Below are 14,474 nucleotides of genomic sequence, written 5' to 3' on the forward strand. Positions count from 1 at the left end.
TCCCCTAACACAATTGATCCCTTGGAACCCGACGTACCCCTCGTTGCATTAGAGCCAGTCTCAATACCAGAAACTTGGCTGTTTGTGCTACGTTCCCCCAAGAATCTATCACCCCCTACATTTTCCGAAACAGCATACCTGTTTGAAATGGATATATCCACAAAAGACTCCTGCACTAGCTGCCTACCTCTCTTACCCTTCCTGGAGTTAACCCATGTATATGACTGTATCTGAGACTTTCCCCCCTTCCTATAACTGCCATCCATCACATACTGTTGCTGTTGCAAATTCCTCATCGCTTCTGTCTCTCTCTCCAACCGATCTACTCGATCTGATAAGATTCGCATCCAACAGCATTTATGACAGATATAATCCGCAGTAACCCTTAAACTCTCTTTAAACTCCCAAATCTGACAAGAAGTACATCTCACTGCAAAGGCCATTTTTGCTCCTTCACAATCTACAGACCCATAAAATAACACCGTCTTATTCCTCTACAAAACACTGCACCAGGTTAAATTAATAGCTATGGCTTATATTTCCAGTTTAATCAAGAGACTTATCTCCAAAAACATATAATCAAGAAAGAACCCACTGTACTCACTAATACAGCCTTTCTCTTGGACAGACTTAAAACAACAATTAACTTATCTGATTCTGTATTGTGAACTTTGCCCAAACTGGTTCCTCCAAGATTAGTTGTGAAATTCACTGTTTGTTAATTTTCCAAGATGCACTCCGATGTCCAGCGACACATGAATTCAAAAACAACAAAGGCAGTAACTGTGCAGGTTTTCTCTCTCTCTCTCCTGCACTGTCCTCACCATGTGCTTCCTTTGTCTGTTCTTCTCCCTTTTAAAACTGCTGTAGTTTCCACTATCGTTTGGCTTCCCATCTTCTCCATGACATTCAGCTCCTGCCCCTTGACTCCTGACTAATCCAGCCCTTTGTCACTGAGTTACCTGGCCATGTACAAGATTGATGTTGTAGAAGACTCTCTTTCCAAATGCATTAAACCCACCTTTAAAATCCCAGCTTCACTCTTCCACCATCTCCAACTACTGCCCAAACCTTACCTCTTTCCTATTTAAGGCCCTCAAATATTATAAGCTTGTTCCATGCTCACGTGTTATGTTGCTTCTTTTATAATTCCTGCAGATTAGTCTCAGTTCCACACTCACTATACAACTGGGCAAAGTAACCAATAACATCCTCAGTGGAAACAAACTCAGTGCATTATCCTTCCTTATTTTTTTCCATCTTCTCCACAGCCTTCAACACGTTTGATCATTGCACCTATTCCCAGTCCTATCTCTGCAAATTCCTGCACCTATATGTCCCAGTTTAGATCTTCCATTCTTCCCATTCTGCTATGCATTAGCAGTGCCTTCAGAATATGATCGTTACCTAAGCACCCAACCACACCGCTTTCAAAGGTCTACTTGAAATCTTATCATTTAAACCAATTCATAGATCATAGCTCCAAACTCCTGTTTGCCTCTCCTCTTATTGGGGTGTGTCTTTGGATGCAGTATGAGCCTGACATGGAATAGTGTGGCACCTGACTCCTCATTTCTCACTAGGTGCTGGCCAGTACATGAAAGTGTGGGGAATTTATCAGTAACTGATCTCCAATGTGATCAATGTGAACCAAATCCTCTCTCTGTTGTGAAGCTTTGGTGTTGTCAAAATACAGTAGAGAGACCTGATTGTTTGACTTTTCAGTGAAATGATTCCTTGCTGTTTACTCTCAGGAAAAGTAGAACAATGTAGAACACTGGACGCTATTAACAACCTCTATTTTGCAAATGATTATAACTTGCTTGATCTTTTAGAATTCTACTTGGCACACTGCATCATGTGCGATTAAATGAGCGCAAGAATTGACTGTTATTTGCTGCATAAGTGATATTACAGGAAAACTAACTCAAAACTCATATTTTACTTGTATTTGCAAAAACTGACTTCCATTATAAGTTGTGAAGACTGAATGAATAGTCAAAAGAGAAAAAAAATCTACTTATTTTTATCCTGTCCACTTTGAGCTCTCCTTTTCCCTTCTCTTCCATAATTGAAATGGTTTGAGCACTGATTGCTCCTCATGGATACTGTAAAATTGAGCAAACAGTATTTTTTGTTTCAGTTTACTTGCTGTTGAGGGCCATGACTTTTGCTGGGGTACAGTTCTGCTGCTATTTGCAACCCTTCAGCTCTTCGCATGTTTGACCTTAGATGGCAACACAAAAGTAATTGACTGGAATGTCATGGCCAAGTCTAATTATGTCCTCCCAACTATTCCCACACTTTTTGTCAGTGGAAGTCAAGGCGAATTGTTTTCTCCTGCCTACTCCATGGTGAATGATTTTAGCACCCCAACTGCTCCCCCAGCTAAAACGAGTGAACTCAACACAGGAACTGACATGAAACTTGCTGGGCTGTATGGCTCCATGCCACACCACATGCTTATTTCATCTTTATATGTGCATTACGCTTGTTATTTTTATACAGCCTACTTATTCTTCTGATTAGCAAATCATTGTTGCAGAATGGAATGGGATGAAAAAAGAGATGCCAACTTTGTGGTAATGCTGCTCATTAGAACAGTAACCTAAAATGTGGAGAATGTTTTAGGTTTGAATGCCACCCCTCCACTTGCCACGCTGCACTATTTCAGCCCTGGGCTATGCCAGTTAGAGACCACATAATTTCTCTAAAAGGGGTCAGGTGGAGAGGACAAAAAATCAAATAGGAGCCATCTAGTCAAGGAAAACGTTGACAAAGGGAATAGAATCGTCACCCACCCTAAAGGGCAAAAATGTAGACCTAATAATGGAGACATTATACCCATCAGTGGGTAAATAATAAAACTAATTTACAACAAAAATGCTGATGCAGAAATATTTACTAAGGAGAGAACTTCTTCAATCTGCAGGGAGTTGCTTGCGGATGACCAAATTGCCCTTCTGAAGTCAAGTGCAATTGAAATTATTATGCTACGATCAAACGAGTCCTTCTCAGTGGAGGATATGTCCTGGAAATGTGGAAATGATGAGTTCAAATATGATATAAATGACATCACCAAAGGTAAGCAGCAAAAAGAAACAAAGCCATATTCACATCCACACCTACCATTCAGCTTCATGGATTTGGGGAAAACTACATGCTGAGTCCTGCCAGTGATCTTGTTGACGCAGTGCCACCCATGGTCCCCTACATTGTGTTAAGGCAGAGGGTCCACATTATTGTGCTATTTCACATCTCCCGAACAAAAAAATGTAAGTGACTAGTGTTTAACTTTCCATTGTCAAAATTTTAAAGTTTCCAATCTTTTCCAGAAGTAGGTAGATAAATCAAACAGAAATTCAACTATTCTGTTCACTTGATCTGGCTTGTTGTGCTTTTTCTGTTATTTTTGATTTCCCAGGAGCCAGTTGGGACCAGGCAATAAAACTTATTTGTCCTATATCAGGACAAAAGTTAGGAATATGGATTCCAAGTTCTCATGGCTGCTGGCTGCAAAACTCTTTAGCCACAATCCTTCTGCACTTGTATTAAATCAGAGAGAGTGCTTATCTTTTCTCCTACCACAACCCCAACCACCATTTTTTTGTGTGGTTGAATCTGACTTAAATCTAATTGTGACCACAACCTCCTGCCATCACTCTTCTCTGCCCCACCAAATTCCAAAGAAATTCTTGTGCAATGCAAAGGGGTGGAACCCTGGGAGACCTTTCTTCATGAGTGTGTCCTGGAGGTGCAGCAGAGACAATCAGACCTGTGCAGGTTCAGTAGAAATTGAGAACACAGAAACTGGAGGTCTGCTCTGGCTGATCCACGATCCTAATGCTATGCACTTGCTGTACCCCTTTACATCTTTAGTGTCTTCAAGTCCAACTCTTTCTTTCTTAGCAGTATTTAGTAGCTTGGCCACCTCATCCTTATGTGGTGGAGAATTCAACAGGTGCACGACCCTCTAAGTGAAGAAATTTCTACTCATCCCTGTCCTAAATGGTCTATCCTAAGAACATGACCCTTTGTTTCAGATGCGCAGCCATGAGTAACATTATCCTTGTGTCCGGTCTGATTAGCCCTATCACAATTTTGTACCTTTCATGTAATACCAGTGACCATTCCTGTGTTTTGAGTGGGGATGGTGCCCTCCATTACCTGTAACAAGATCATAAATCTATCATCAAAGAACAAGGCTCTGATTGCATCACTGAGGACAAATGTAAATGGCACAAACATACTAGTGTAAAGATAAAAATGGCAATGCAAAAGTGAAATTTTTGCACTCTGTAAATTTTGCTCCAGCTGCACACGTGTGAGTTTTATGGTACAATCTTCCTCTTCGAACCATGGAATACATTGCCGCCAAAGTGAACGCCACTATAGGTGGATCAGCATGTCTGCTAAAAACTTCAAAAATTGTGCAAAATGCAATAGCAAATTCTTGGTCACTGATATTTGTAATCATGCCATCAATGTTTGTCTCCTAAAAGTAATATTAGACCTTTATAGTTTATCTTGGATTCATTATAAGGCTGCTTATACAGGAAGAATGCAGTTTTCTGAAAAGTCCAGCCATACTGAGTCGGTCTTTGCATGTTCATTAACATCAACCAGCGCGGAAGTAATGTTAATACAGTAGAACCCCCGTATCCGCGGATTCGGATTCTGCGGTTTCAGTTATCCGCAGTTATCGCAGCCCAAAAATATTGCATGGAGCGTTCCAGAAATAATTCCAGGGGGCTGTTGGGGAGGTAAGTTTCTCATTTAAATGATAGGGTTCACTACTATCCATGGTTTTGGCCATCCGTGGTAGGCCTTGGAACATATCACCCGCGGATATGGGCGGGGGCACTACTGTATTGAGGATTTTACTGAAATCTTCTGTGCTGTTTGTGAATCAAAAACAGATTACACTAATCTTTCCAAGTAACATGGAAGAAATTTCGGTAAATCAGACTCTGACATCACATTTTAGGGGCAGCATGGTAGCTAAATGGATAGCACTGCTGCCTCACAGAGCAAAGGGCCTGGGTTCGATTCCAGCCTCTGGCGACTGTCTGTGTGGAGTTTGCACATTCTCCCCATGTCTGCATGGGTTTCCTCCGGGTGCTCTGGTTTCCTCCCACAGTCTAAAGATGTGCAGGTTAGGGTGAATTGGCCATGCTCAATTACCCCATAGCGTTCAGGGATGTGTAGATTTGATGCATTAGTCAGAGGAAATGTAGAGTATAGGGAATGGGTCTGGGTGGAATACTCTTCGGAGGGTCAGTGTGGACTTGTTGGGCTGAATGGCCTGTTTCCACATTGCAGAGATTCAATGATTCTATAGGCTGACTGTTGTTCTTCGATTCAACATCAGGTGAACTTCCTTGTATGACTTTTTTATTTTAAACTTTCATGGCTTTTCTCTCTTTTCTCCACATGGAGAGAGAGGGAGAGATGGACGCTCTCTATCTGAAGACTCTGGATGGTTTTCCATTCTCTGCTGCTCTTGGCATTTACAGCATTTTAGCCTTTTACAGCTCAACCAATCAGACAGCTGTTGCCGGTTAGAATTTCCTTAACTTGAATGTTCTCAGTGCCACCTTGTCTCAAATTCTCCCTCTTGCTACTTGTGAAAAGCAACAAAGCACAGTTCAGTAATATGCAACACTTGATTTTCAAGTTGCAAAACTCTCCTTGTATTGCAGTTCTAGCAGTCTAACTTCCATTTCCATTATTGTTTTAAAAATATAAAATATGTGATCTCTTACAACAGAATGTATTCTGGGTGGGAGACTTCAATATCCATCACCGAGAGTGGCTCGGTGGTAATACCAATACTTGAACCTACAGGGCTGAAACCTACAAGATCCAGCTGCTAGACTGAATGTCCATTGGATGCTAAGGGAACCAATGAGAGGGGAAAACTTAGCTCATCCTCTATCTACCCCTTCAAGACGCATTTGTCCACTGTACAGTTATTGTGGAGATGATGTCCCGTCTTTATATTGAGAATAACCTCAATTGTGCTGTGTGGTATTACCACTTCAGACAAGATCAGGCATCTCTATTTGCATTTTTAAGGTGCAGTGGATTGTCAGCAGTAACAGAATTGTATTAAACCACAATCTGCAACCTCACAGCCCCCACTTTACCATTGTCATCAAGCCAGGGGGTCACCCTTGGTTCAATGGGGAGTGCAGGATGGCATGCCAGAATACTGCCAAAAATACCGAAAAATGAAGTTTCACCCTGGTGAAGCTACAACACAGGATTACTTGCATGCTAAACAGGATGAGCAGCAAATGATAGACAGAGATAAGTGATCCCACAACCAACAGATCACCTTCTGCTCTCTGCTGGTTGGAGTCATACCTGGCACAAAGGAAACTGGTGTGATTATTGAAGGTTAACAGTTTTAGTCTTGAGACATCACTGCAAGAGTTCCTCAGAATAATGTTCGAGGGATAACCTTCTTTAGTTTCTTCATTCGGGACCTTCCCTTGCTCATAAAGTCAGGGTTGGAGATGTTCATTGTTGAATGTCCAATGTGCAGCACCATTTGTGACTCCTCTGTTTCGTAAGTTGTATTTATCCGTATGCAGGAAAACCTAAACAAGATCCAGATTTGGGCTGATTAGAGGCAAGTAACACTTGCAGTACACACGTGACACAAATGACCATCTCCAAGAAGAGATCCAACAACATCTCCAACCATCTTGCCTTGGCATTCAATGCAATTACCATCAATGAATTCCCCACTATCAACATCCTGGGAGTTACCAATGACCAGAAATTGAACAGGAATCCTTCCAATTTCCCCCTTGGGGTAATATTAATGCTTCATTTGAATATCATGCTCTGCACTAGGTACTGACTAGTATGGCTTGATTGTTTCAGAAGTATTGTCCCAGACAGAGACAGACTTTGCAAGATGAGCAGTTCCTGCTTGAGGTTGAGGGGTGAAGGGACATGTCAGCATGGAATCATTATAGCATTGAAAGAGGACATTGTGCCTATGTGGACCATATTAAAGGAGCAGTTCACCTAGTGCCACACTTCTGTCTTTTCCCTGTAGCCCTGCAAATTTTCCCTTTTTAGATGATGATCCAATTCCCTTTCCAAAGTCTAAATTGAATATATCTGCAACATACTCACTCAGAGCATTTCCAGGCCATAACCACTTGCTGTGTGAAGGTTTTTCCTCATGTGTCATTGCCTTTTTAAGCAGTCACCTTAAACCTACGCCCCCAGTTCTCAATTCTATGAATGGGAACCATTCCCAGTCTGTGCCTGCACTCCTTCACCCAATCTACTCTGTCCAGACTCCTCTGTATTCATCTTACCAATTGAATAATTCATTTCATACTTCTCTATTAAATGTCACCTGCCACTTATCCTTTTGAAGTTACACCAAAAGGATTCAAGTTCCAAGTTTGGTATCATAGAATCAAAGAAACCCTACAGTGCAGGTAGAGGCCATTTGGTCTCTCCAGTCTGCATTGACCCTGCCTATCCCCATAACCTTGTACTTACCATAACTAATCCACCTAGACTGCACATCTTTGGACAATGGGAGGAAACTGGAGCACCCAGTGGAAAGCCACACAGACACGTGAAGAACATGCAAACTCCATAGACAGTCCCCCCAGGCTGGAATCAAAGCTGGATCCCTGGTGTTGTGAGGCAACAGTGCTAACCACTGTCATCTGCAATCTGTCCCCTGTACACTAAGGTCAAGGTCATTATTATATATCAAGAATAGAAGGAATCCTTACCCTGATCTGAGGAACTCAACTCATAAACCTTCCTCTAGTCTGAAGAGCAAACATTCACTACTACAGTTTCCTGACACTCAGCCAACTTTGTATCCCCATTGATACCACTTTTGATCCGAAAGCTGGAAAATGGGCTCAGAATAGTTAGGGGTAGTCCTGATGGGCCAAAGGGCCTCTTTCTGTCCTATAGATCTTTATGACAATGAGCAGCAACGTTCCCCAGTGTAGCCACTCTTTAATTTTGAGTTACCTGTGCTCTCACGGACTTGGCCCTGGCTATACTGCACAGCCAAACCATCACACTCACCAGTATTCAGAATTGAATAATGGTTGAAGAGTAGGATGCACTCAGGGAACTCCTGTACTACATGCTAATTTCTTCTTGACAACCTCGTGCACCCATTCCTGCAATCCCTCAAGCTTAGGCTGACCACATCTAGAAGCATCCTGTGCACAAACTTCTTAATCTTGCAGATGCACCGCAGTGACATCAGTTGCTGCTAACATTCTGAAACCTGGAGTTCATGTTTCCACGGCTGACAACATTTCCTGCATATGTGGTTATCCAAGAATCAGGGCATGGGCTCTCCAGAGATCAGACCTACTAAATTACCACTCCAAAAATAAAACAAACTCACCAGCTGCATATTTCTCTCTGTCCCCTAAATATGGGAAGGTTAGTTGAAATGTTTGACTAAACCTTAATCAAAAAAAATGAGTGAGAAATCTATCAAGAGATGTTCAGAATATCTTTATCATTTGGCTAATGTGCTGCCTGAGAGTGGTGGAGGCTGGTTAATTTGAGGCTTTCAAAAGGGAATTAGGCGATTATTCGTAAAAAGGAAGACTCGCAGCGTTGAGAGGAGAAGCCAGGACAATGGGAATTTGGTGTGGATATGATGGGTCTTCCCTTATTTTGTATAAATTTAATTTGATTTATAGTTTACAGTTGACATTAAACTGACATTTACACTTTAAATTCAACAGTTGTCAGCCTTCAGCAAGATTTTTTCAAGGCTTCCAGTGAAAGAGCAGCTTAACTAAGAACCAGCTGAACTGGATCCTCATTAAGTGAGTCAGCTAGGCCTTGTGTGTTAGGAGCATATAAAACTAGCCAACTTAATGTGACTTACGATAGAGTGCCAGAGTTATGCAGACTAGAGTGACGCTGTTATTAGATTAGACTTACAGTGTGGAAACAGGCCCTTCGGCCCAACAAGTCCACACCGACCCGCCGAAGCGCAACCCACCCATACCCCTACATTTACCCCTTACCTAACACTACGGGCAATTTAGCTTGGCCAATTTACCTGACCCGCACATCTTTGGACTGTGGGAGGAAACCGGAGCACCCGGAGGAAACCCACGCAGACACGGGGAGAACGTGCAAACTCCACACAGTCAGTCGCCTGAGTCGGGAATTGAACCCGGGTCTACAGGCGCTGTGAGGCAGCAGTGCTAACCACTGTGCCACCGTGCCTGCCCGGTGGCATGGTTCAGAACATCTGCTGAGGACTCAGAAGAAAATTGGAGTGGGGGTGAGGAGGATCCAGTTGTCATGATCCATGTACATACTAGTGGCATAAGCAGGACAAACAAGAGGTTCTGCATAGTTGGTATGAGTAACTAGGTGCTAAATTAAGAAGCAGAACCTCAAGGGTCATAATCTCTGCATTATTTATTACCTGAGCCACTTACTAACTGACACAGGGCAAATCAGATGACAGAGATTAGAAAGAATGGTGTAGGAGAACTTGGTTCTCATTCATGAAGCCCTGGCACTAGTATTGGGGAAAGTGGGATCTGTATCAATGGGATGGTCAACAATTGAACTGTGTTGTGGCCAGTGTTCTTGCCAATTGCAGAACTAAGGATATAGGGAGGATTTTAAAGTGAATAGTCGTGGCAAGGGATCAAATTTGGGAAGATGTGGTAAATCAAAGAGTAGAGTTAAAGGAGAGGTATTAGTACATGAGATGATAAATCAGCCGTGACAGGAAGGGATAGAGAATGTGAATCTAAGAGTCAATCAATGATCAGACAAGAACTTATGAAGCAAGTGAAAAGATAAAGCTAAACGGTCTGTATCTGAATGCAAGTAGCACTCAAAACAAAGCAGATAAATTGAGGGTGCAAATAAAAATAAGGACTATCCGGTAGCCATTACAGAGATATGACTGCAGAATGACATGGATTCGGATCTGAATCTTGAAGAGCACAGGACGTTTAGGAATGACCAGAAAATAGGAAAACGTGACTGTGTTAGTTAATCATGGTGTCAGCACGATAGAAAGGAAACCAAAAGAATGGGATAAATCTTCCATTTTATTTCGGTAGGTCTTGGTTGCATTAGGTTTTTTGAAGGGTTTGTCACTGCAAGGCATAGAGGGTTCTCTCGCCCTATCTGACCCAACCTGCCACATGAATTCCCTACCCTACCCCCATAGTATCTCTCACATCCAATTTCCACCCTGTCTTACCATGTGCCGTTCTTAGAACAACTCACCACTCAGCAGATATCCCAGAATTCACCTGCATCTCTGTGTGCACTGGACTGGGACTGTCAGTCTGGAGTTTCTTTCCCCGGTTGCAGACATTTGGCTAACACATGACGGACAGGGGGAATTCAGTGGGACCGCTTTGTGGGCGAGGTGCCAGTTGGAGTCATGGGACCTCAACGGTTTATACAAATGACTTAGATGAAGGGATCGAAGGTATAGTTGCCAAATTTCTGACAAGATAGAGATAAGTAAGAAAGTAAGTTGTGAAGAGGATATAATGGCTAAAGGATATAGCTAGGTTAATAAGTGGGTACCGATGTGATAAATAGTGTAACATGGTAAAATGTGAAATTGTCCATTTTGCCAGGAAGAATGAAAAAAGGAGCATTTCTAACTGGGTGCAGAGGGTTCTGGGTATCATCAAGTAATTAGGAAAGTGAATGCAGTGTCACCATCTATCACAAGGGGAATTGAATACAAATGTAAGGAGGTTACGCTTCAATTATACAGGTGCAGACACGCTCTCAGTGCTATTAGGGAGGGAGTTCCAAGATGTTCACTTTGTGACAGTGAAGGGACATTGATATAGTTCCATGTCATGATGGCATGATGCTTGTGAGTGTTTACATGCATCTGCTGTACTTTAGATGCTTTAGATCATGGGTTTGGAAAGTGCTCTTGAAGGAACCTTGATGAGTTGCTGCAGTGCATCTTGTAGGTGGTACACACTGCTGTTATTGTGTCGATGGTAGAGGGAGTGAATATTGAAGGCAATGGTTGCGGTGCTAATCAAGTGGACTGCTTTGTCCTGGATGATGATGAGCTCCTTGTGTGTTTTTGGAGCTGCACTCATTCAGGCAAGTGGGGAATATTCCATCACATTCCTGACTTATGCTTGTAGGTTGCGGACAGGCTTTGGGGAGTCAGGTGGTGAGTTCATCACTACAGGATTCCTAATCTCTGACCTGCTGTTATAGCCACAGTATTTATATGGATAGCCCAGTTCAACTTTTGGTCAATACGAACCCCAGGATGTTGATTGTAGGAGATTCAGCAATGGAAATGCCATTGAATGTCAAAGATGTCTTGTTGAAGATGGTTATTGTCCAAAGCATGTAATGTGAATTTTACTTATCACTTGCCATTAGTCATTCTGACTGTTGTTCATATCTTGCTGCATTTGGATATGGACTGCTTTAGTATCTGAGGAGTCACGAGTGGTGCTGAACATTGTGCAATCATCGGCGAAAAACTCCACTTCTGACCTTGTGATGGAGGGAAGATCATTGATGAAGCAGCTAAAGCACCTCAGGGTGAAAAAGATTTTCCTCACATCTACTCTGAACCTTCTGTCTCTTTCCTTAAATCTATGCCCCTTGACTAATCATCAATGGAAAACATTTCATCCTGTCTATCTTATCAATGCCCTTCTTAATTTTATACATCTCAATCATTTTTTCCCTCGATTTCCTCTGCTCTAAGGAAAACAACCTCATTCTGTTCAAACTCTCTCCATATCTGAAACTCTCCAGCCCCAGGTTAATCTCCTCTGCCCCCTCTCCAGTGCTATCACATCCCTCCTATAATGTGGATTCCAGGTCAATACACAATACTCTAGCTGTAGCTGAACCAAAGTTTCATATAGTTCCAGCATCACCTCACTGCTCTTAAAGTCTATGCCCTGGCTAATAAAGGCAAGTATACCATATGCCTTTTAACCAGTTTATCCATCTGTCCTAATACCTTAAGGGGCCAGTGAACGTGCACACCAAGGTCTCTCTGACGCTCAATGAACACGGAAAGAACTAGGGATGCTGGAAATCTGAAACAAAACCAGAAATTGCTGGAAACGCTCAACAAGTTTGGCAGCATCTGTGGAGTTAATGTTTTGGGTCCAGTGACCCTTCCTCAGAACTGATCAACATGTATTCCCTTGCTTTTTTGTCCTACATAAGTGCATCACCTCACTTTTTTTTGGATTAAATTCCATTTGCCACCAATGTGCCTATCTATGCAACCCATCTATACCCTCCTGTAATCTAATCTCTCCATTATTTACCGTATCGGACTTGTCCAGATTTTTATATCCAGGACACACTGGGCAACTTTTTACATTGTCTGGTGTATGCCAGTGCTGGGGCTGTACTGGACCAGTTTGGCGAGAGGTGCAGCTAGTTCTGGCGCACAAGCCTTCAATAATATTGCCAGAATATTGTCAGGGATCATAGTCTTTGCAGTATCTGGTGCCTCCAATAGTTCCTTAATATAATGTAGAGTGAATTGCTGAAGACTGGTATCTGTGATGCTGGGGACTGCTGGAGGAGGCTGGGGTAGATCACTCACTCAGCACTTCTGGCTGAAGATTGCTGTGAATGCTTCAGCCTTATGTTTTGCACTGATGTGCTGGAGGCTCCAATCATTGAGGATGGGGGTATTTGTGGAGCCTTATTCTCCCGTTAGTGTTTTTAAGCTGCCCACAACCAGTGATCCCTCTAATTTTTTTTTCATGGATCTCCAAGGTCTGTGTGCGGCAGTGGCTTGCTGAAGCCAATGCATGGCCATGCTAATCGGTGTGCATAGAACCTCCCAGCAGGAAGCAGAACCATTCACAATTGGATGTGGCAGGACTGCAGAGCTGAGATCTGATCTGTTGTTTATGGGAATGCCTAGTTCTTTGGGATTTGATAGTTGTTGGGAGAGCGGAAGGAAGGTGATCGTTTTAAACGTTCCCCTGTCTCACCAATAATTGAGGGTGGTGGTCAGGGAAGAGGTCAAATTGAACAAATGAGTTCAACCTTGATAGGTATGACCCCATCAGGAAGGGAGGGAGTGATAAGGTAAGGGAACCGTGGTTTACTACAGAAACTGCATCTCTTGTTAAGCAGAAGAAGGAGGCTTATGTGATGATGAAACGCGATGTTTCAGATGAGGCGATGGAGAGTTACAGATCAGCTGGGAAGGATTTAAAGAGACAGTTAAGAAGAGCAAAGAGAGGACATGAGCACTCTTTAGCAGGTAGAATAAAAGAGAACCCTAAAGCTTTCTACAGGTCTGTGAGGAATAAAAGGATGACTAGGGTAGGAATAGGGTCAGTCAAAGACAGAAGTGGGAAGTTGTGTGTGGACCCTGTGGAGATCGGAGAGATGCTAAACGAATATTTCTCATCGGTTTTCACTCAGGAAAAGGAGAGTATTGTAGAGGAGAAGAATGAGGTATAAGATATTAGACTAGAAACGATCAAGGTTAGTAACGAAGAGGTGCTATCAATTCTAGAAGGAGTGAAAGTAGACAAGTCCCCTGGGCCAGATGGGATTTATCCCAGGATTCTCTGGGAAGCTAGGGAGGAGGTGTTGGAGTGGTGGCAAATGGAGTTCAATGCAGATAAATATGAGGTGACTCACTTTGGGAAGAATAACAGGAAGGCAGAGTACTGGGTCGGTGGAAAGATTCTTGGTAGTGTGGATGTGCAGAGGGATTTTGAAGTCCATGTACATAGATCCCTGAAAGTTGCCACCCAGGTGGATAGTACCATTAAGAAAGCATACAGTCTGTTATGTTTTATTGGTAGAGGGATTGAGTTCTGGAGCCATAATGTCATGCTGCAACTATACAAAACTCTAGTGTGGCTGCACTTGGAATATTGTGTACAGTTCTGGTCGCCCCATTATAGGAAGGATTGGAAAGGGTGCAGAGGAGATTTACCAGGATGTTGCCTGGTCTGGAGGGAAGGTCTTATGAGGAAAGGCTGAGACACTTAGGTCTATTCTCATTGGAAAGAAGAAAGCTAAGAGGTGATTTGATACAGACATACAAGGTGATCAGAGGATTAGATAGGGTAGACAGTCTTTTTCCTAGAATGATGCTGTCAGTTTGTACGAGGTGGTATAGCTGCAAATTGAGTGGTGATAGATTTAAGACAGATGTAAGGGGCAGGTTCTTTACTCAGAGTGGTAAGGGTGTGGAATACCCTACCTGCCAATGTAGGGCAGTTAACTCAGCCATATTAGGGAGATTTAAACAGTCCTTGGATAAGCATATGGATAATGAAGGGATAGTGTAGGGGGATGGGCTTAGATTAGTTCACGGGTTGGTGCAACATTGAGAGACGAAGGGCCTGCTCTGTGCTGTATTGTTCTATGTTCTAAGCCACTATGACCACACCACTTCTGATTTTAAATATGCTGTCCTCATAGCTTCCTCC

The 14,474-nt window shown here is 42.7% G+C and overlaps 1 protein-coding gene across 4 annotated transcripts in view; it reads left to right on the forward strand.

Annotated features, from left to right (window-relative positions):
• LOC132805854 (vitamin D3 receptor B-like) overlaps positions 1-14,474 on the forward strand; it is a 299,773-nt gene that overhangs the window by 256,453 nt on the left and 28,846 nt on the right. For all 4 annotated transcript variants that reach the window (XM_060821168.1, XM_060821171.1, XM_060821170.1 and 1 more), the window contains exon 7: positions 2,933-3,084. In XM_060821168.1, coding sequence (XP_060677151.1) covers positions 2,933-3,084 — 152 coding nt within the window. The remainder of the gene's footprint in view (positions 1-2,932; positions 3,085-14,474) is intronic.

Source organism: Hemiscyllium ocellatum, chromosome X (genome assembly GCF_020745735.1).
Source record: "Hemiscyllium ocellatum isolate sHemOce1 chromosome X, sHemOce1.pat.X.cur, whole genome shotgun sequence".
In the NCBI taxonomy this organism is placed as follows: Eukaryota; Metazoa; Chordata; class Chondrichthyes; order Orectolobiformes; family Hemiscylliidae; genus Hemiscyllium; species Hemiscyllium ocellatum.